General features: G+C 42.2%; 1 protein-coding gene across 3 annotated transcripts in view; it reads left to right on the forward strand.

The window, feature by feature from the left end:
* GPM6A (glycoprotein M6A) overlaps positions 1–24158 on the forward strand; it is a 181028-nt gene that overhangs the window by 79640 nt on the left and 77230 nt on the right. Inside the window, exon 2 of one of the 3 annotated variants that reach the window (XM_033159857.1) lies at positions 17609–17680. The exons of the other annotated variants lie outside the window; for them this stretch is intronic. Coding sequence (XP_033015748.1) covers positions 17609–17680 — 72 coding nt within the window. The remainder of the gene's footprint in view (positions 1–17608; positions 17681–24158) is intronic. 3 annotated transcript variants of the gene reach the window in all.

Below are 24158 nucleotides of genomic sequence, written 5' to 3' on the forward strand. Positions count from 1 at the left end.
CTTGAGGCTTATTAAATGCGCACATTTTTGTGTGTGTATGAGTGCATTTTAGGTAGCATCTTGTAAAGGAATCACATAAAAAAGCTTCCAATATCCTCCCCATGCTCATCTAGCTTTTAAATATTACATCTGGAATTGCACAAGAGCTACTTTGTTCGAAACCTTCTCCTTCTTTAGCTCTAGTCACACAGTCAAAGAATGTCAGTAGACATGATGAAGACTGCAGTGTAAGGCTGCAATCCTATGCATACTTACAGCTGGCTGGCTGAAGAAAAGACAGTGCCACTGGGAATAACCAGCACAGCCTCAGAAAAGAAGACCCAGCTCAGGTGTAAATACATGCACCTGACTGGCTAAAGAGGTTGTACATGATTCTGCCCAAACTCTATAGTCCTTTCAGTGCATTCCTGAGGGACCCCCCCATAGGAAAAGGTATAATCAAGGGGGGAAAGGAGAACACACACACACACACACACACACACACACGAGACTCAAAGCTGTCCAGCCCCCAGCCATGCCACAATTTTTCAATTTTCTATTTAAAATATGATTTCACCCCATTAATGTGATTGGCTGTGCTGTCCAGAGATGATTGGTCAGTTCTGGAGATGGTGTGGAGTCTCTAAATAAAAGGCGATATATTGAATAGGAGTTTGGGGGACAGGCGAAAACTGGGCTATAGCAGTGGTGGTTTGTGGGTTTCAGAAAGATCATGGGTAGGCAAACTAAGGCCCGGGGGCCGGATCCTGCCCAATCGCCTTCTAAATCCGGCCCACAGACAGTCCAGGAATCAGCGTGTTTTTACATGAGTAGAATGTGTGCTTTTATTTAAAATGCATCTCTGGGTTATTTGTGGAGCATAGGGATTCGTTCATTCCGCGCCCGCCCTTCAAAATATAGTCCGCCCCCCCCACAAGGTCTGAGGGAAAGTGGACTGGCCCACAGCTGAAAAAGTTTGCTGATTCCTGACAAAGATCATAGGACAGGCAGTGCTAACCCTGCTGTATATGGGGAGTGCCCCACAATGCCATGCATTCTTTGAATGTCTGAATAAGGCTCGACTGTGAATAAAACCTGGCACTTGTTAGCAGTTGTAAAAGCAGTCATTGGATCTTCCCCATACGTCACAATAACATGTGACATGTTAGGGAGCATGTATAGGACTAGTGCAACAACTAGTGTTTAAACTTTAAAAACTCCACCACAAATAAATATTAAGCAGTAATGGCTGCAAATGCTTATATCACAATCAACCAGGCCTGGATAGAATTCTCAAGTTGTAGAATTCTCACGTTGTAGCATTCTCTAAAAGTGGATAATCTAAAAAAGTAAGAAAAAGCACATTTCCCTAATGTAATCCTCTGCTCTTCCATTGTTATCCTATGACGGATGACAAAAAAGGCTTTTTAAAAAGCATTATCTGTTGATTTGTACACAAACATGAGTGTGCTAAGGCTCTCTGAGACCCAGGGTTGTAAAGAGTTACTCTGGCCTCCTGTCGTTTGGGCAACAGCACAAATGCCCTAATTCCACTATTCATGAGGTTAAGTTCAAACTTGGGCTAAGCAAATTGACTGACATGCTGATATCACAGAGCACGCCCCATCCCCCCCCTCCACGTCATGTGTGGGAGAAGAACAAGCAGTTTATAGCAGAGCCATCTGCTGGAGCTGTGACCATTCTTTGGCAGATCTCTGTAGTCTTTGAGCCTGCAACTGATCAGGCTGCCTGAATGACTGTTGTCACTAAGAATTAAGCAATTAGGTTGCATTTCTGTTCTATGAAGGCTTCATAAATATTAAAAGAGAACTGGGGATGGCATATATTTTAATCCTCATGTACTAAGCCTCTGCAACCTTTGAACCCTCTCTGTGAACACAACTAGCCCCCGGCAATGCTTTTTAGTTGCTTTCTTGCAGCTTTATCTCGAACTGTGGTTGGAGTCAGATAGCAAGACAGCTTTCCAACAGGAGTCAAGTTAAAGTGAGCTGAAAAACAAAGCATTGTTTATTTTGCCAAATGCATAATAACAGAAATAACCCAAATAACAAATTTGTTAAACCAAAGTAGCTGGGTTTAAGTCTCTTTCTGTGTGTATATGAAATTATTAGGATTAAATATCTTAAAACCTAGCTTTGTTTATTAAAACTACATCATAGATTAGGCTGGAAACAATTGCATAGCCATCTATATTTCACATTTTCATTCATTTCATTGCATTTCTTTAGGTCATCAACCAAATGGGAAAGGTAGATAGGAGACAAAGTGATTACTTCTCCAATTTTGTTTATTTGTATATTACCACTTTTCATTGTTGGCACAATCCCAGAGCAAGCAACAACATTAAGACAATATAACGAAATAGTACATTGTTTATTTATCTCTCTTGTAATAGCAGGGCGCTTCCTATATCCTTTTTATTTACTTATTTTGAAAATTTATAAACCTCACCTTCATCCAATAATGGATTCCATGGCAAGTATGCATAAAATATCAATAAATGTTAAAACAAACAGTAAAAGGCAGGGCAACATAATGATAGTAAACCAAAACTATTCAACCAGTAAAACCAATACCGTAAATTTGAAACACCTGTGCAAATAAAGGGTATTAACCTGAACAGAGGCGTAGGAAGGTCAGGTTGTACCCGGTGCGAAAAATTTCTTGGCACCCCCCCCCCATTGATTCCCCCCCTGCAAAAATGGTTTGGCGTTATTTCATATTTTCTTACAAAGGAATAATAACAAGTAATAATAATAAAAAACTTTTATTTATATCCTGCCCTCCCCGGCCAAAGTCGGGCTCAGGGTGGCTAACATCAGATACATAACATTGGTATAAAATCAAACAATAATTAAATTACCTCCTAAAAACATCTCAAAATCAAATTAAAGTCTAATTAGAGGGCTTTCCACAGGGTTAGGATTGAGAACAGTATGTGCTCCACTGAACTGAAATTTCAGCCTTCATGACATAGGAAAACAGCCAAGTAAACAGCTATTTTGGTGGAGGAGGGTCAAGATAGTAACAGATATGCATGAAATTTCATATATAGCTATAAAATCCCTAGTATAGTAAGATAAGACCTTTGGAGCAGGCATTTAAAGAAAAGTTTTTTTTATGAACCGCCCTAATAGGGCAGTAATTGTTCCTTGATAATTTGTCACCCCCTCCATTATGGAACATAATGGAACCCCTTGCTATGCCCCTGAACCTGAAGATGAAAGTATCTTTTTGGAGGATATTCCAAAACTAGGATGCTCTTGTTGAAAAGATCCTCGCTTTTCTGGCCATATAATTAACCTCAGAAGTCAAAGAAGGACCTAATCTGAAGATCGTAGTGCATGGGCAAGTTGTTATGGCAGGAAGAGCTCCATCACCAGCTATTTGACCTGTTATCAATTTAGATATTTAAAGACAAACACCATCAATTAATCTCAGAAACAAATTTGCAGTCAACATAATCAGAGTAAGGCCCAAACACTTTGGTGACCCCAGGCTTAGTATATCTGTTGAAAATGACATTTATGCTAATAGCCACATTTCTTCTCTTGTATCATTAATGCCCCCAACAGATAAAAGGCCCTAAATCAGAGTTTTGCTACCTTTCAATTCTTACATAGTTTGATTGGTATCAGGAGAACTCTGTATGGTACCAGAAAGCTGAGATAGCAGAATGCCAATATTCTTCAACTGAAAACTAAATAACACTGAATATAGCATGGCTGTTATTTCCCACAGAATTTAAGGAAAGTCAGCAAGTAGGAGAATAATTAGGTTCTTTTTAAGGGCATATAATGTTTTAAGGTTATTAGGGACTAATTGCACATTGTTAATGGTGTGATTAGCAATTATATTGTGGTTTCTAAGAAATTAAGTACTGTACTAGGAATGGTGTGTGTGTATGATTGTTGTTAGCAGTGCAGCACAAGGGCAGGGGAGTTTGGCCAAACTGCGGGAGGCAGTGAAAGATAGGCGTGCCTGGCGTGCTCTGGTCCATGAGGTCACAAAGAGTCAGACACGACTGAAGGACTGAACAACAACAACAATCCAGCCACATTCTTGGTAAAAACTGTCCCTGTATGGCATTGAGCTTTGGGGGTGGAATGGGATTTCCATTAGTGAAAATTGGTGCTTTTTTCCAAATGCTAACTGCCATGTTGGAGGAGGCTTGTGTGAATTTTACTAATGACAATTGCTTCCCCACTATGCCCAATACTGCAATTGTAAAAACAAACAAATACCAATATGATTGTTTATCATGTTATTAATGCAACATGTAATTAGTTGCTTAGTGTCAACCTTATGTTGTTGACCAAGGGAACGTGGCTTCAGCCAGGTGCAAGTGAGGCAGGCAGATTGACCAGGAACCAAGAGGGGGAAAGGTTCAACTTGAACCTGAATTCAGATCTCTGCTTGGCCATGAATTGGGTCTGGTGGCTCTGGGTAAATCTTTTCTTTTTCCATTTCCTGCACGTGAAATATGTGTAACAGTAAAACTTACTGAGTTGCTATGGAAACAAACTCAAGCCGGTAGAGCACATTCCACATTATGAGTCCTCAATCAATGATTAGTAACATAATAGCTTGGTAACAGGTAGTACATCTGTACAGATTTATCAGTGGCAAAAGGAGAAGCAAAACAAGGAAGAAGGACAATAGAAATGAGAGCAAAGTCACAGCTGCCATGTCTTTCTTGGTCAGTCAAGCATCAGTTCAAACACAAGTTAGTATTGTTGCATGCCACCCCAATCTCTAAGCGGTGCGAGATTCCAGGGGTTCCAGGTACTTACCCATGTTTCCTTTAGGCGCAGCAAAGACTGTGATGTCTATGATATATGGTTTATTTACACATATGTACAACCTGAGCCTACAATGGAGGGGGGGCAAGCACCTCAAGAGGATCTTGTTTCTCTCATAGCTGCAGTCTTGGATTTAGATAGAAATAATCCAATGTGCTGTGCCTCTCTGTCCAGTTTGCTGCCTTTACCAACCTGCAACCTTTCCCCCTTTAAATCACATCACAGGCAACCCCTTCTTAACAAACTCTGAGCTGGAGGAAGGACCCCACCCTTTGTCATCTGGCACAGAGCCCCCTCTCCTTGGCTTTCTCAATAGGTTATTACCTTTCCTTTGCTTTCTTAATGGCTCATCTCACAGGCTATTGCCTCATCAGGAAACTGGCTGAGCTTATATTTTAACCCTTGCTGGATCCAGGGGCTCGGGAGGCTTGATTAAATTCTAGCACTTACCAGATCTAGGAATTTAAGGGAGCCTGGCACCCCCAAACTCATAACAGTATTTTATTTGGCCTCAATGTGCACTCTTGATTACAATGAACTGCATTTGTCATTTTAAATCACATTCAGCCATTTTGGAAATCATTTTGGACCTTCTCATAATCCTGGTTTTTTGCCATCCCAAGGAATTTTGTTTCAGCAGCAAAGTTGGCCTCCTTACAGTTTACCCCTAGCTTGAGAAACCCGATGGAGTGTCTTGTTTAGCATGCCCCTTCCCAGGCCCTGAAATCGATATGGGAGGCTTTGGTAGTAGTGCTGCCAATGGTTTGGTACTTTGAAACTGAGTGTACTGATTAGATAACGGAATATAACAGATTTTAATTTTTCAGATGTTTAGATTTTTATTGTATTTTTACACTGCCCTGCAATCTCTGGAGGGAGGGTGATTTAGCAGCAGTAGTAGTAAATAATGATGTTGATAATTTTCACTCTCATCCCTTTGGGATGATTCATCCTGAACTGAATGCTCCTCAGCTCTTGTTGGCTTTCTTCCAGGGATCACTTTAAGTGCTATTCTGCTACCTTCTTGATTTTAAGCACCCGCAATCTAATTCCACTGTGGTTCAAGTGGAGTCTTTTAACCAGGCACAGTTTGTTCCCAAACATTTTCAGTGCCCAATGAATGTAACTCTTCCTCCCAACAGCAATGTCCCAGCCAAGTACTAGGGCTCCTCAGCTCTGCCTGACTAGTGTGTTGAACTGTAGTCATCTGTTTTGCTTGTTTTTAATACAGATTTTTTGTAGCCTGCCCTGGGACCTGCTGGTAAAGGGTGGGTAATGAATATAAGAACAACAACAGCAAAACTGAGAGAGAGAGAGAGCTAACCATAAAGCACCTGTCTTTAAACCTTCTACTTAGCAATCTAAAGTTTGCTTCCAGGACTGCAAAACTGTATCTCTTCATGTCTTTGCTGCCAACATGCACCACAACCCCTGACTCCTGCCCAGATTCATGACACCCACAACTTTCACACCAAGCAGTCACCATGCCCATCACAAATCTAGGTATGTCCCTTATCAAATCAACTACTTCCAGGAAATCCCCTGGGATTATCCTCGGCATGAGAGAACATCTCTTTGCCCTGTTCTCCAAGGACTGAGTCTTTTCTAAGTGATCATTTGCTTCTTCCTCTTTTCAGCGAGTGACACCCTCTTTGCCCATTACCCTCCTTCTCTATGAAAACAGAGGAGCTTTCACCCTAGGAGTGCGATGATACTAACATGTCCATGAAGGCCTGATCCCCCAACCTCTGACTCTCTCAGATTCTCCAGGACAACTAGACTGGCATCAAAGAAGTGAACTTGTCCTCTCAGAACATGTCCCCCCAGGAACTAATTGTATTATGCACACTTCCAGGACTTCTACCTAGCAGACACATGTGAAATATATTGGAGAGCCACCACATGTCTGTTTGTGTTCTGCTTGCATCACTTTTATTGTTGTTCATTGAGCTGCTTTATTTGGATTTGCTAAGTAAAACAAAAATCCTATAATCTGATTGTGTTGTTGGTTTGTGTGATAGTGTTTTGTAATCTTAAATTTATTTGCATTATTTTCCCTGAAATCTGTTTTGGATTATGGGTGATTTATCTGTTTTTAAAATAAATAAAACCAAATAATGCTGCTCCTTCCACATGGGTGCATCTTTAAAATATATTACCTAGCCTCTTGTGCTGATTTAACAACACTCATGCTAATTATTTCCAATTTTGGGAATATTCGTATTGGAATTCACTTTTATATTTAGTTTTCTCTCATTTAGTTTTACATATTGCTCAGCTTCCTTCATTGTTCACCAACAAATACATTACAGACAAGTGAGAGGTTTATCTCACATGTTAATGCTTTGCAATTTAATTGATTTCTGCCAGTGGCTGTGTTCTTTGACCTGTATGCTACATTTTCCTGGGTACAACACACCTTTTCCACCTGGGTTTTAATCAAAGCAATTTAACGTCTATTCCCCCCCCCATCTACCAGGAAAAAGTGATGAGGCAGAGTGCTACTTAATTCATTTTGCTACCGCAAGTTCTATAGAATGTTAATTGGTTGATTTCCTGGTTGAGTGATCCTGCAGTAAGAACTACCGTACTTTCATTGAAAAGAATGATTGGACTAAAATAAAATAAAATAAAATAACTCTTTCTTTTCTACCATCTTTTTTCGTATTTGTAAGAGTTCAGCTTTTGCCACCTGACAGTACACAGAGATTGGGAATATCAGTGATAGTTATTAATAATAAACTTTTATATAACATAGGAATGCCTGGTCAGACTATTTGTTCATCTAGCCCAGCAGTACTGGCAATTGTTCTTCAGCGATTCTGGCAGAGACAGGTCTTTCCCATCGCCTATTATTGGAGCCTTTTTGACCAGAGATGCCACAGACTGAGTCTGTGATCTTTATATGCATTAAGTCAGTTATCCTTATCACACTTTGGTAAGATAGGCTTGATAATCCTGACCTATCTTGCAGCTGAGAGATAGTGCTTTGCCTATGGCAACCCAGTGAGTTCACAGCCGAGGTTGGAATTGGACTGGTGATTCTAAGCTCATACTCTTAACCACTATACCGCACTGACTGCTCTGTGTATAATTGCATATAATGTGTGAAATATATCTTTCTGGATTGGTAGGAGGTATTGCCAGGGTTTCTGATGATATGGCTGTGCGTCAAAACAGTGATATGTTAATATATTTTATTCATATGATTGTGGGATTGGCTTTATGCCAGTGTCGAGTTCATGTTCCACTATGATGTTTTTCAGCTGAATTATTTATATCAGAACAATCCATCTGCAGATGTTAACAATGGAAGTGTGGGAGAGCACATTGATGCTGAAGAGGTTGTTAAATGAAAAGTAGAGAGTGCTTCAGCTTGAAAAATTTCCTTTGCTCTTACTTGTTTCAGAACACTGTAGAAAACAGTTGTTATAATTATCCATAGTGTTCATTTAGTTTTTTCTTACCAAGCATGAAGACAGTGCCTGTGATTTCATTTCTGCAGTGCTCATCCTCACAGCTACATTGTGCAAAACTGAAACATTTAGTATGTATCTTCAACTACTGTTTTCATGAAGGAAAATTTGTGTCAATTAAATATTTCCTTTTTTCAAATGTATATTAAAATACATTAAATAGTTCCAAATTTCAAACCATAATGGCCACATAAATACTACAAAATTTGAGTTGTGGGATGGGTTTTTTGAGCACTACCAAAAAAGCACACAGGGCAAAGATCATTACTGTATTTGATTTTTTTTAAAAAAGCTGTTTAAGAGCAACTATTACATTTGAAGGATTAGAAGGCATTACCGCTAACTCTGTTTATAGTGTTTCGCCTTGTGAAACTGATTTAAGATTTTGGTTCCAGACATTTTATAGTTCAGGCTCTGGGATTTAATCTCAATAATGTGTAACACTTGCTATTGTCCCAGTGAATTTGTTGACAGACAGTAATTGGGTCACTGCATTGAAATACCAAGTGTAGGCTTAGAATTCTCTTTGCTGGTTGGCATGACAACCATAGTGGTCGATTAAACATGCGCAGAGAGGAGTCAGCAGCCTGTGGTTCTCAGATACTGCAAAAGAGAGGGTAGAAATGTTAAAGAATGTTCCTTTAAAGAATACAGTACATAGGCAGAGAATTCCAGTGGCATCTGTTGTTTGTTAAAAAAAAGGGGGGGGGGAGATTGTGCAAACTGAAACGAGACAGAAAGACAATTAAAGCCTGACTATGTTTCATTGAATCTGAAACTTAAAGCACCCCGCAATGAATAATGAATCATCAGAAAAAGAAAATTAAAATCATTTGACAAAGTCAATGTCTGCAGGGGAAAGAAAAGATAATTTCTTATGCTCTACTGAGTGCAGTTCAAAAACCAAGTTATGAAACAAACCGAAATGACCCATCTCCATGCAGATCAACTCTACTGCATGTAGATGTCATTGGGTCAGTATGTTTACACCAATGTGAATTGTTTGCAATGCACTTCAAAGGTAATGTTGCCTTCTTAGCAGTCTCAATACCACATCCACACTTACAGTGAGGTGTCCGGTACAGCATGTGCTGCAACTTCTTTGGATCAGGTTTGCCTGAGGCAGCCTGATGTCATGGGCAGGGTCCTTGTGACAATGTGGCCAGCCATATATCTCCCCACCCTGTCACCTGTTGACTTCTTAAAGCTTGCTGAGGGAGTATGACCAAGTGGGTCAAGGATGTGATCAATGCATCTTTGTGGGACAGAGTGGTCTTGGTTATCCTAAAATAGGCGGTGATTGAACCACTCCCATTGGTATGTGACAACTACCACCTGGTCACAGATACCCCCCCCCCCGGCCTTAGGGAAAGTGATTTAAGAGAATTGTGGCACAATAATGGCAAGTACTTTGGAATGAAACAGATTACCTCGACCCTTTTCAATCTGGATTCAGGCCTGGTTACGGGACTGAATAAGCCTTGGTTTCCCTGATGAATGACCTTTATCAGGAGAAGGCCAAGGTGAATATGATCCTGTTATTCTTACATGATATCTCAACAGCTTTTTAGGACGGGTATTGATGTAGGCATTCTTTCCCAGTGTCTTAAGGTACCATCTTGTCCCAAATGTCATTTGACATCTACGTGAAACGATTGAGAGCAGTCATTAAGAGATTTGGGGTGAGGCCATCAGTATACCGATGATGCCCAGCTCTACTTCTCTGTAGCATCTGAATTGGGATAGGCCATGTAGACGCTAGACCAGAGCTGTCAACCTTCTTTTTTTTTGCATTGGGAAACGGCCATAGCTGTCAACTTTCCCTTTTTTTGCAATGGGAAACGGCGCTGGAATAAGGGAATTTCCCTCAAAAAAAGGAAAAGTTGACAGCTATGCACTAGACTTGGACCTGGAGTTGGTGGTGGGCTGGAAGAGGGCCAATAAACTAACTCTGAATCTTGACAAGATGGTGATGCTGTGGGGTAGGTGGTTCCTGAGTATTGATAATTGGTCAATTGCATGCTTTGGATGGGGCTGTACCCCCTCTGAAAGAGTAGGTTTGTAGTCTGGGGGGTGTTCCTCAACCCATCTTTGTCTCTGGAATATCAGGTGGCTTCAGCAACTTGGAGTGTCTTCTATCAGCTTAGGCTGGTATGAGAATTACAGGCATTTCTGGACCTGGATTGCCTGACCACTGTCATCCATGCTCAGGTAGCCTCCAGGCTGAATGACTGCAATGGACTCTATGTCCTTGAGGTTGGTTTGGAAGCTGCAGCAGGTGCAGAATGTGGCAGCTCAGCTGCTTCCTGGGGAAGTATATTGCTAACACTTCACCTCCCTGTTGAAATAATTGTGTTGGCTGCCAATTAGCTACCAGGCTAAGTTTAAGGGGCTGTTTTTGGTGCATGCAGTTTGGGACCAGGATACCTGAAAGACTGTTTCACCCCTTATATACCCAATCAATCTCTGGGAAGGTGTGGGCCTCTTCTCATGATTTCTGTTTTGCACAATATGGAATTGGGGGCCTTTAGTGTTCTACGCACAACCCTTCCCCTGGAATATTAGACAGGCTCAGTCTCTGTTATTTTTTCTCAGCACCTCTTTCTAAAAGCCTTCTGTGAATCTTTCCCAGTCTGCATCTTTATTAGGATTGTTTTAAACATATTTTATAAATGTTTTATCACTTTTTGTTTGCTACCATGGGCTCCTTTGGGAGGAAAGGTGGCATATAAATTTAATAAATAAAATAAATAAAATAAGCCAGAAATCCAGCGTATAGCTGTGTTATGAAAAAGCACACTCTGTTTTTCAGAGGTAGGCATTGTATCAGACAAGACTCGGGGACAGGCACAAGCAGCTTGATATCTTGCTTGGGATAGCCTCGTTTTAAGGGGAATCAGTAAAACATGCAGTCAGAGATGCATATTAGAATCCTTTGAAGTGTCAGAGAAGATGCCAAGGATACCTTGCCTCTGCAACTCTAGTGGTAATGGGACACACCTTGGATTCCTTAACACAACTGGTTGGGGCAGCCCAATGGTTTTGGGACAACCCTGACTAGAATCCTGAGAGCTAATGTGATGTAGTGCTTAGAGAGCTGTACTGGGACCTGGGATACCAGTGTTCACATCCCTATTGGCCATGATGTTCAATGGGCGATAACATGACAAAGGGGAAAACCATTTATGCACCTTTGAGGAGCTCCTTTGAGGAAAATGTAATAACAACTAACTAAAACAAATTTCTAGTATGTTGGGTTTTTTTTTCTTCACTGGTCCTATATGAAAACAGGTCCATCACTTCCTTAGTTATTTAAAAATCTAAATGTACTTGGGTTTTTGCAATAAGTATACGGAGGAGGAATAACAAATGGTTTTGTATCTCTCATTCAAGCATCACAATGTCATAGTTTAATATATCTGCCTGTGGATTGGCTCATGCTGATGAAAGCAGACAAAAGTGCTAACAAATGAGTTAAATTGCTGTTATGGGTCTTTAATAAGAAGAAACCATGTGGTTAATGAGAGAACTGGCTCTTTTCAGATTGGCTATTTACCTCTGTTGTTAACATTGAAAGATGATATAATAAATGTAGCACGTTGCACCCTGTATAAAGTGATTTGGTGCCTACAATGGTTCAGCAACTGATAGTGTAGCAGAGTGAAGATGCAAGGCTAGCTCATGGGATCGCTACATATCTGCATAGTTTGCAACAACATAAACCAATATGAGTGCAGATGAAAGTTTTTATGTGGAACAAAATGGAAATCTGTGAATAGGCAGAAGATCTCTATGCCAGTCTTTCCCCTACTCCAAAGCAAACAAGCAACACAATGTGAGTATAAGATGCTGCAGCTAATTAAATGGTTAAATGTGACCTCTTCTGCTTTGAATAGTCTGTGCGGATAAGGAAATTTGGCCATATGCTGGCGGTTACATGTACACCCTGAGGTCATTCCTTGGTATGAATTGTTAGTAACTCAAGTAATCTGAGCTGACTCCTACATTGACATGAAGTGGTGTAATTCAGACCAGACTCACAAATTTGTTTCATTGCGGGGATTGTTATGTATTGTATCCCCTGCAGAATTTTGCAGTAAGCTACAAATAATGCTTAAAATAAAGAATGTTTCCCAATATATTGAGGAAACACAAAATGGTCTTGCAGAAACCTCATTTAAATAGCAACAGTAATTTGAACCTATTTTATATATGCACTGCATCCACAGGATCTAGTTTGCTTAGGAGCACTCTTGAGATTTGCTTTGTAACTTAAGAGGTCATTTTACAAATGCTTCAAAACACAGCATTGTTCATTTATCTTCCATGTGTTGCTTTTTCAGTTAGCAAAGAATATCAGTGAGCTAGAAGAAGAAATGCTATATCAATATGCATGTGTCTATACTGTTCTACCATTTTGATGTTCTCTTATAATTCCCATGCAGTAGAATAAAGGGGTTTACTTGAAACCAGACTACTTAGTATTCCAGTGGTGTTTACCATTAGATTGCAGCTTTGAATGGAGTTTTACCAGAATAGTCTCAGATATATTATTATTAAATATTATTAGGAAAGAACATTTTGCATATCTGACATCAGGCTTGAATCCTGCTTTTGATTTAAATGAAAAGTTACTGAGTTAGTTGGTTATTTTAAAGTGTTGTAAACTAATGTGGCCCTCAGCGTGAACTTAAAAGAGGCTGGGGAAGAACAAGGATATACAGCTAGGAAAAGAAAATCATAGGAGAAGATAATTTGTATATTTCTCTATCCACACTGTGAGATCAAATAATTGCCTGGGCTAAATAGAAACATTATGGAAGGATGCCATGACACTCAAGAAGTATTTGTGTGGCAAGACTAACAATTGATATCCAATTGGAGTGTCCTGCTTATGCTAACGGTGTTGGGGAGCTGTAGGAGGGAAGGAGAAGAAGGGGAAGTCATGTCTGTTGGTGTGATGTTGGGTGTCATCCAAATGGACCACCTTAGTAAGCAGTATTTCTGGAACCAAAGGGAAAAGCCAATAATACCTTAAGGCCTTACACTGTAAGCAACCATGGCCCATTCACTTGGGTCTTCTTATCTTGTTCAAGTGAGAAGACTCTCTGGAAAAGACCCTGATGTTGGGAAAGATGGGGGGGGCACAAGGAGAAGGGGACAACAGAAGATGAGATGGTTGGACAGTGTTCTCGAAGCGACTAGCATGAGTTTGGCCAAACTGCGGGAGGCAGTGTAGGATTGGGGTGCCTGGTGTGCTCTGGTCCATGGGGTCATGAAGAGTCGAACACGACTGAACAACAACAACAAAATCTTGTTCAAGATTTAAGGCTTAGAATTATGATCAGAAGAAAATGTAGGCTTCTGCAGCATTTCCACAGATAATGCATCCACAGATGATGATAGCGTTCTCAGCCCTGTCAATACCTTTTTGGTTGACTCACTATATACAGAAAATAAAATAATTATGATGGTGCTGCATTTGCTGTGTTGGTGTGGTGTTTGGTTCATGAATTTTTATAAGGCAATTTGATATCTGTGGAAGAGCAACATACCTATAAAAGACAAGAACTGCTTATTCGTTCCATTATATTTTCCAAAACCACTTCCTTTATTAGATACTAGCTGACCCGGCCACACGTTGCTGTGGCGAATAAGTTGGATTGGAAAAGGAAGTATAGTGGAAAGGAGGAAATGAATGGTTTTCATACCTTATTTTGTTGAAGTGTAGGATGTGTGCAGTCTGTTGTGATGTGTAGTTTTTGTGTTTGTCCAGTTAGGAAGTTTTTTATTATTATTGTCTTGATAGTTTGTTTGGACGTTTTTGATGTCTTTTGGAGGGTGGCAGATTTGTTTGTATAGGAAGAGGATGTATGTGAGGTGAGTGAGCCAATTGGGGGGGGGGCATGTTTTTGTGGTGGAGTGGCTCTGTGCAGGCGGCGGAGGAAGTGGCCGAAATCTGGACTTGGGTGAAGTATTGTTTTTCGCCGTCTTGGTTGTGGAGGTGGGCGAGGTGAGGGAGGAAATGGCGGGCGGGGCTAGGAAGTGGAAGAAATAGGGATCCGGGCAAAGTTTTTTTTTTTTTTTTGTCGGCTGCGATGGCTATGGAGGTGGGGGAGTTGAGGGAGGAAATTGCGGCCGCAGCTCTTTTCTCTGCCTTTGCTCTTTACAGGCAGTGTTTCCGTTTTTGGAAAGTCGCTGACTATGGAGGTGGGCAAGGGGAGGCAGCAAGTTGCGGTGGGGGGCTTGGCGGTTTGCAGTTTGCACGCCTCAGTTTGAAGACTGTGGATACGTGTGAGTGAAGTGCGGAAATTGGGGAGGCGTGATTTTCTGTCGGACTGGCTGTGTGCAGGCGGCAGGGGTAAAGTTTTGCTTTCTGCCCTCAGTTCTGCACAGGGGGTGGTGGGGACACAATAAGCTTGGTCTGTGTAAAAATCACTGCCTGTGGAGGTGGGCGAAGGTAGGCAGCAACTTGTGGACAGGGGCTTACCGTTTTGCGGTTTGCAAGCCTCGGCTCTGCGCGTGGGCGATCTGTCTTTGTATTGGCTCTGCTGGCAGTGATGGCCGAAAAAGAGGAGGAAGGGGTAGAAATGGGTGTACTATCTGTCTTTGTATTGGCTGCTGGCACTGCCGGTCGAAAAAGAGGAGGAGGAGCTAGAAACGGGTGCACTGTGCTATACCTTCAAACATCCACTGGAGGGGGTAATTTTTTGATGTAAAATCATATTTCTACCTATGAAAGGTGTGGTATATTTGCAGTCCAGGTACGCAAGATCACTCCCGTATATCCATGGAATGTTGTGTCCAAATTCAAAGAGAATCGGTCAAGCGGTTACGGAGCATTGTGGCTACATTAAACGACCCATCTTGAACGTTTTTATATATATAGATTAGCATACATACCTACAACTATAAAAAAGGAGAGGGTTGTTTTGTGGAGAAAAACTGGAGTTAGTTTTGCATTGCTGTTAAGAAATGTACGTCGTGTGCCTGAAAATCTGGCAGCTGTGCATGTTTACTTCATTTTCATGTTGCAATGTAGTTCTTCCTCTTCTTTCTTTTTGTACACTTAGAAAAATAGTTTTACGATGATTATTATTATTACAATGGTGATAGTTATAATAAAAAGCATGAAAAGATATAACTGCACACTTTATCTTATCTCTTGCTTTTTCTGTGTATGGATTGTTCCATCTTTTATTTATTTATTGTTGTTTTTCAGCAGGCTTCAGTAGTTGTTTGTAAGCAGCTGTGTCCAGTCTTGTCTCTCCCTCTTCCCTCTACTTGTTTTGGATAATGTACACACAGGAGGAATAGAATCCCTTAATGCTCAGACATTTAATATCTGGTAACACATTTTGCCTTAACCAGTGCGAAAAGGACCAGCTTGCAATCAGCAAAGTGTGTATGAACTATGAAGTCAAGGCTGATTTGGTTGCATTAGAAGCAAGTAGGCATTTTTGTTTTGTTCTGTCAGTTAGATACGTCACTAGGGGATGATCTTGGAAGAGAAAGTCACTGCAGCAACTTCTGTGTGTTTATCAGAGCTACTTCATTTGGAAGGAGCTTATGAACTGAAATTGCAAAATTGCAAAACCTGAACATTCCCCCCAGACACTTTTTGCATAGTTCAGACTTGGGGTCCCCAAGGTTTTGGCCTGGAAGCCCATTTAGAAATCTAATAAACTACCATGGGTACCACAAAAATGCCCAATTCTCAGAATTCAACCCACCCCCCCAATAATGAAACACAAACAAGGAAGTAGGAGCCCTCCTAAATAGTCAACCTGTTGATCATTTAACTCAAAAAGCTCCCCAAACCTATCGATTTTAAAAGCTTAATGGCAGTGGCAGGAGGTCTGAGGGGTCAAGGGTATGTGTGGCTGACAGTGCTCTGGTGCCCACTGACATTACATTGGAGACCCCATGTTGAGAATATGAGAATCACATTGTAATAGTTTTTATTTGTTTGTTTGTTTGTTTCTGAAAAGTGCCCATGGTTGTAGAAATGTTAATGTCAAAACTCTATATGTCAAAGCAGAGAACATGCTAAGTGAGTTTTGGAATCATTGGCTTGAATTGTAAGATAAACGAATGGGGGGGAGATTTGCAGCATGGAAGTTTGCTGTTCTTTTTCTTTCCTACAGCTGCCTGCATACACCCTCTGAGGGTTGAGAGGCCCTCCTGAACCATGTAGGATGAGGTAGAGGATGCTGTAGTTGGAGGTGGTAATTAACACCTGCCTATTTGGGGATATTCACCCATCCCAAATACCCCTTCCTTATCCCATATTGGATTCAGAAAGGTCCTTGTTCCTCCATAAATGCCCTTTTGGGGTTACTAGCAGCTACAGAGGGGACAAGGGGACAGCAAACCTTTTTTTTTTTTTTTTAAAGTGAACGTCCTTCTCCTCATGCATCTAAGGATCCAAGTCGTTATATTTTACTCAGTCTTTTTCATTATTTTTGATCTGCTTGATGTCGAATTAACTAACTGGAATACATATGTCATAGTTGTTGTATCAACTTTGGTTTTGCCTTTGGCCTGTTTATACAAATGTGCATGTTTGCTGCGGGTTGCAGCTTTCCAGATCACACTATAATTTAACAAGTTTTCTCATGGCTCGATTCCCACCCACTTATGATTGCATCTAAACCATGTCATACATGTCTTGATGTTGGTGTCACGTGTTATTTTTAAAGTGTTCCTGAACCTGTGGACGGTAATAACAGAGAGGTGGAGGAAAATTAGCACCACACAGCTCTTCTTTACATATGTAAAGTCCAAATCAGCCCTAAATAATTAATCCCTATTTGTGTTAGAAGAGAGAATAAATGTTGGCAGAGAGAATAATCTGTTACCTGGAGGATTGTTCTGAACTACATCTCCCATCAGCTCTGGCCATCATGACTAATGGTCAGGGATGGTCAGAATTGTAGTCCAAAATGCCTGGAGGGCACCAGGCCAGTGATCAAGAGGAAATTTCAACTTACTATGCTGTGTTTGTCCACAGTAGTGCATTTAGATGAAACACGGCTGAGGTTGGCAGGACATTCACTGTTTATGTTTAAGCTGGATTTTGACACACAATGCAGTGGCTAAAAATAATTGCCTTTCAAGTCTGTCCCCCCCCCCCATTGTGTATAGCAGACTGCATTGCTCTCTGCCCCAATGATGGTCCTTGCACTCAACTGCTAAGAGAGAAGTATGTTCCACAGATTCAGGAAACTGCTCCCATATCAAACCATACATTCCCCATGTTTATTTCATTTGACTGCATTAGTCATATACTTAATTTTTTTCTGCCTACTTGGTGTTTACACCTTTCAGATATGGGCAGTAGGACAGGGAGAGAGGAAGAAATCTGCTTGGTTAACATGCACCTCACTTGTCATCGTTTAGGTAAGCTGTACATTTGCTATTTTAGTTCTTCCTCAAAAATTGGCCCACTCCACAAGGATTCCCTCTTGGACAGCACTGCAGAATAAAGACTGGACCTAGGACGATGTGGAAAAAAACAAGCAGGTTATCAGAAGCGAGTGTAAATTTACATTGCTTTGTATATCTTTCTGATATGGAACTGTTGGGCACTAAATATGCTATGCACTTACTGGTCTGCAACATATGCACAAGAGGCATGATTATACCTGGCTTCTCTCTCCCAGTCTCTAGGCCAAGGGTGGAACCCTTTTTAGTCCTTTTTAGTCCAAGGGCCACATTCCCTTATGGGCAACCTTCTGGGGGCCGCATAAGCAAGTCTTGAGGAAAAAGTGGGTGGAGCAATGAATGCCACTTTTGCCTTTGTGCAGTAGAGTACATTCTAGCAATGCAGAGGCCAGAGATTTTTAGACATGCACACATCAACCACTGCATCCAGGCAAGCAAGAGGCATTGTCACAATTATGTAAACACTCAATGAAGGAGTGCAGTGGGGCTGGTGAGGGGGTGTGACCTGGGGTGTAGCCTAGGGGAATTCCTGAAGACCAGTTAGAGAGGCCTGAGGTTCCCCATCTTTACTCTAGGTATATCTGCTGTTCCTTCACTACCATTGCAGAATGAATACCCAAGGATGAGTGACTTGCTAGCCTGGTTATCACTGTCCCTGTATAACAGGGGTCAGCAAACCTTTTCAGCAGGGGGCTCGTCCACTGTCCCTCAGACCTTGTGGGGGACTGGACTATATTTTGAAAAAAAATATGAACGAATTCCTATGCCCCACAAATAACCCAGAGATGCATTTTAAATAAAAGCACACATTCTACTCATGTAAAAACACCAGGCAGACCCCACAAATAACCCAGAGATGCATTTTAAATAAAAGGGACAATTCTACTCATGCAAAAACACACTGATTCCCAGACCGTCCGCAGGCTGGATTTAGAAGGCGATTGGGCTGCATCCGGCCCCCAGGCCTTAGTTTGGGGACCCCTGTTGTATAATATGGAAGAGCTAGTCTTGGCAGCATCAGCACTAGGCCTGAAGAATATCATCTGAATCAGCCACATGCTTTCTAGCTCTTACAAAATAGAATTTAAATAGAGACAGCATTTGCTGCAGCAGCACATCAAACTTCAGTTCCTTGACTAAGGTCAGCATCTCCTGGAACAGGGGTCACAAACTTTATTGGACCAGTGGGCACATATACATTTAGAGAGGGTGTTGGGGGTGCCAGTCACAAAATAGCTGCTCTGGGGTAAGCATGACCTAACATGAAATGGCTGCCATGCAGAGTGTGGCATAACACAAAATTAAAGAGACAGCTACCCCAGACAACCTTGTTGTTACCATGGCAAGTCCTGATTGCGCAGAATTAGTATTTTGTGATCTCTGCTCCTCAGAGTCTCTGTCTCTCTCTCTCTCTCTCTCTCTCTCTCTCTCTCTCTCTCTCTCTCTCACACACACACACACACACACACACACTGTTGCTGTTTAATAGCAAAGGAACATGCCTCAGTATCAGTAAAAAGATACAACGTAGCCACATCACACTTACTGCCATTTTAAATATATTGCTTAAAAGATACCTGCACATCTTGTCTCATAACTTTCTGCCCCAGGAAGGCTAGAGACATACCTTTTTTAAAAAAGAAAAAGAAAAAAAGACAGCCCAGTGCCTAGCACATTTGCCCAGGGGTGCCAGTGAAAGCCTTTATGAATTCTGCAGCACCTGTGGGCATTGGGTTGGCAAGCCCTGTTCTATAGTCTAGCCAAGTTCTGTCACTTGGATTCTCCCTTCCCACTCAAACTTATTTTGGGAAATGGTTTCCAATCCTTACTTACTGCCACTATGTAAACCTCTACTAGCAGCATACAGAGAGAAACTCAAATCTTTAGGGTTGTTCTTAGTGGCTACATACAGGTGGTTCAGTTCTAAATCCCACTACCACTCATGAAAAGTGCCCACACTATTTCCCCCATGGCCTGTTTTCCCTACACATCATGCAAGCCTTGTTAAACTCTCCCTCATCTGACAGTCATTTCTATTCTGAGTCTGGGATTCAATACTCTGCTTAGTAGAGTGGCTACAGCTTTAGGTTCTTTGTGGCTTGAGGTCCGCTAGAAAGAGTTGCCATGTCACCCAGTTCTCCCCAAAGCACACAACCACTTAGATGAGTTTCTTTCCTGGCCTCTTTTCATAATTTTGAAAAGGTGAGGATGGTACACTTTCAGCCTCTTCAAGCTTCCTTCCCCCAATTGCTTATTAAAATAGTTTCCAAACAGTGTCAACAAAGAATTTCCAGATAACAGATAGTAGACATTTACGGTACAATCAATTCAAAGAAAGCTGCATTGACAAATTATTTGTGAACAAAGAGTCGGAGAAACAAAGTAGAAGATCAAAATTCTTCATTTGAAATCCTTTGGGAATGCATTGGCTGAAAGTGATTTATTTATATTGTGCTATTAAATGGAGCATTCATAAATGAGATGTGAATAATTTATTCAACAGATATGATAAAATATAGAAACTGTCTTCTGTTTAAATTCTGAGTGTATAATGTGGGTAATGGAAGTACTATGTGTAACCACATTTAAGTGCATGCAAAATTGCTTTCATGTGATGCTGCTTGAAAGTAGGACAGTGACATAAGAAGGAATCCGCTTATTGAAGATCTTCTCTCTCTGTCCCTTCCTATTTTCATAAGTTGGAAACAGAGAAAATCTCAGATGTTATTTTTCCAGAGTGGAGGGACATTGGAAGAAAAGGCCACTTCCAATTCATGGGTTTTCATGACCAGTATTAGAATTGTCACAGCCTATATAACACCCTTGACGTCTTGCTGTAGAGGTATTCACAGTGACACATATAAACACAAACACACACATATATGCACCTGCCTACAGTGTGTGTGTGTGTGTGTGTGTGTATGTATGACTTGGCTCAGGCGGCAAAGGAACAGAATAGTCAGATTTTTTCATCACTTTAAAAGGTTCTAAACCTATGAAAAAACTGGTTTAACTATCAATAAATATAGGTGGCTAGCTTGGTTGCTGTTGGAAAGAAGAATTCACTAAAACACCTATAAAAGTCTGTGACTTGTGTGTTGGGTATTCTAAACAAATGCCTTGATTCCTTTCATCCTATATAATGTTCATGGCCAACTCAAATGTGCAATGCTTCATTCAGTAGAATGCCCTCAAGGCAGCTTTATTTGATGGTAAAAGCTAATGAAGATCTGTGATTTGCTCTTCCCCTTTCTTTTGCTCCATGTTTCCTGTTAAGAATTAATTTATTTCTTGAGCCCGAGGGTACTGAAGTCCCAGCATTGATCCTAAACTCAGCCAACTATTCATTAGTAGATTCTAATAAGATCACTCAGTTCATTGTTTGTTTGGGTGTCACTTCACAAAAAGTGTCACCACCCATATTGGTGTTGCCTAATCTCATAAATGAAACTAGTTCAGGCGCTTTGGGATCTTAAATACAAAAATACACCAGTTAGGCCTTATGCTGAAAAATGTCACCTTGATTCTGGGTGCACTTCAGTCACACACAGAGTTCTTGTGTTTCCGTAGAGAACTGTCTCCTCTTGAAGAAGATAAGGGAGTCTTGAATATACCCTGAAGACTCCAATGCTCCTGCAGCAAATCTATGTGAGGGAAATAAACCCAGAGGTAGAAAAAGCTTCCCAAAGACCTTTTTATAAGATCTTCTGCTTGTCCAATTTGAATTTGTAGCTGAATTCTTGTATCTGAAACAGTCTTTTAAAAGGGCTTGTACAACAGTAAAACCCATGTTGGGTGCAGGACAAATCTTCATTTCCCAAACACACGGATTGCTTTACTGCTCTAAAATGTCAAGACCTATTTGACATACATATTCCTCAGTCATGTTATTGATTCATTATTGCAGTACTTTGCCAGCCATATTTTTGATTTGCCTTAGTTTGCTGTAAATTGGTAGATGCACTGACCATGTAATGCTTCGATTGATTTTGTTGCATGTTGATTTAAAGTGCGCTATACCGATCATGAGGAACGCGGGTGGCACTGTGGGTTAAACCACAAAGCCTAGGGCTTGCTGATCAGAAGGTTGGCGGTTCGAATCCCCGCAAGCGGGGTGAGCTCCTGTTGCTTGGTCCCAGCTCCTGCACACCTAGCAGTTCGAAAGCACATCAAAAGTGCAAGTAGATAAATAGGTACCACTCCAGTGGGAAGGTAAATGGCATTTCCGTGTGCTGCTCTGGTTTGCCAAATGCGGCTTTGTCATGCTGGCCACATGACGCAGAAGTTGTACGCCGGCACCCTCAGCCAGTAACGCCAGATGAGCGCCACAACCCCAGAGTCGGACACGACTGGACCTAATGGTCAGGGGTCCCTTTACCTTTACCTTTTATACCGATCATGGCCTTTTTGGTTTCATTTGAGAATAGCTTTCATGATGACTGGTCTGCTTCTCCTTTCAGTAGCACTATCTCAGCCCTGTTGTGTTCAGTGGTGTTACCCTTGAGAAAAGAATTCATTCTGTTTGGTCTTAGTACCAGAGGTGTCAAGTTGAATAAAATATTGGGGGGGGGGGGAGAGGGCCCAGGTAAGCCCCGCTTTGTTTAATCAGTCACAAGACATGGCACATGCACATCATTTGAGTGGCAATGCTCATCAACTTTGGGAACCCCCCAGCTCCCTCAAATATTTTATTAGGGAGGTTGAATAGACCTTGGCCCCTAGGAGCTGGCTACTATGTGTAGTACTAGTACCCCTTAGATCCTGTTTGTGTTAATCACTCATACTTTGAGAAGGAAGGAAAGGGACATGCAGGGGAGTCGCTAGGGGGGTGCGGTGGGGGCGGTATACCCCGGGTGACAGGGGTGACAAGCAGTGGGTGGCGGTGACAAGCAGCGGCCCCTCCTGCCACTCCCCATGCAACGCCAGTCACCCTGGGAGCAGCGCTGCACAGACAGGGTGCTCCCTCGGCCGTGCTCTGTTGCTCCCGGGGCGACGGAGCGAGCAGTGGCGCGTGGGGGTGACAAGCGGCAGCCCCTCCCGCCATTCCCAAGCGCTGCCGCTCCCTCCGTCACCCCAGGAGCAACAGCGCACGGCCGAGCGAGCACCCCGTCCGTGCAGCGCTGCTGCTCCCAGGGTGACCGGCAGCGTGGGGAGTGGCAGGAGCGGCCGGCGCTTGTCACCCCCATGCGCCACTGCTCGCTCAGCCGCCCCGGGAGCAGCAGCGCACGGCCGAGGGAGCACCCCGTCCATGCAGCGCTGCTGCTCCCGGGGTGACCGGCCGTGCATAGGGAGTGGCGGGAGGGGCTGCTGCTTGTCACCCCCACGCGCTGCCACTCTCTCCGTCCCCCGGGAGCAGCAGCACACGGTGTGAGCAGTGCTGCTGCTCCTGGGGCAACGGAGCGAACGGCAGCGCGTGGGGGTGACAAGTGGCAGCCCCTCCCACCATTCCCACGCGCTGCCGCTCCCTCCGTCACCCTGGCAGCGGCAGCGCACGGCCCAATGACGGAGTGCGCACTCTGTCGTCGGACCGCCGCTTCCACAGCCTCCTTTTGAGCCGCAGAGCTTAAAAGGGGGCTCTTCGGCTTAAAAAGGGGCTGCAGAAGCGGCGGCGGCACTCCCGGAAATGCCCCGGGACGTCACGACGCCCCGCCCCGCCCCCCGTGCCTTTCCTTTGCCGCCCCGGGTACCGCGGAGCCTTACTCTGCCACTGGGGACATGTATTTTCTGCAAGATTTTGTTAGAATGTATTGCATACAGTTGGAGTTGTTGTAATGTTGGCTAAGATCTCCCAGCTCTGGGGTAAAACTTTTATGCGTGTTTGTGCATGTACGCATACATGTGGTATATACACATGTCTTTAAGCACTAGCATTATAAACTCAAACATGAACAATTTTTATTAGTATAGTAAAACAAAACTTACAACTGCAATTTAATATTTACATTACTCAAGAAATAGAACTGTTTGAAGTGTAGAACAGTGACTTCACGATCTTTTTAGTTTAAAGCTTTTCTCCTTTATGAAATCTTTGGAATTCGTCCTTATTCTCACGAGTCCAAGTTGTAACTGCATTTGCTTAAATTCAACCCTTGTTGACATTGTTCCTCCCACTTCCTTTTTCATATATGCCACTGTCGAAATTACGACAATATGCTTTTCAGGTGGGTTTAGCATCTTGAACCTTTGCGATCGCACAGATTTTTCTGCTGAAACATCTGAAACTATCCAATGACGCAGTATGCAACTATGTGTGCTTTAGTCCTATAATTGCATAGTGATCTCTGAAATACACAGGCTCTCAATCACACACCCACACTCTCTATAGTCCTATTCATGCAACCGAATAAAACAAACGTGAAGGAAGGTGTGGGAATGTGGTGACCTTTGCATGTTGCCTGTATCACCTGTACAGTCCTTATTCATGCACTTGCTT

This window comes from Lacerta agilis, chromosome 9 (assembly GCF_009819535.1).
Source record: "Lacerta agilis isolate rLacAgi1 chromosome 9, rLacAgi1.pri, whole genome shotgun sequence".
Classification (NCBI taxonomy): domain Eukaryota; kingdom Metazoa; phylum Chordata; class Lepidosauria; order Squamata; family Lacertidae; genus Lacerta; species Lacerta agilis.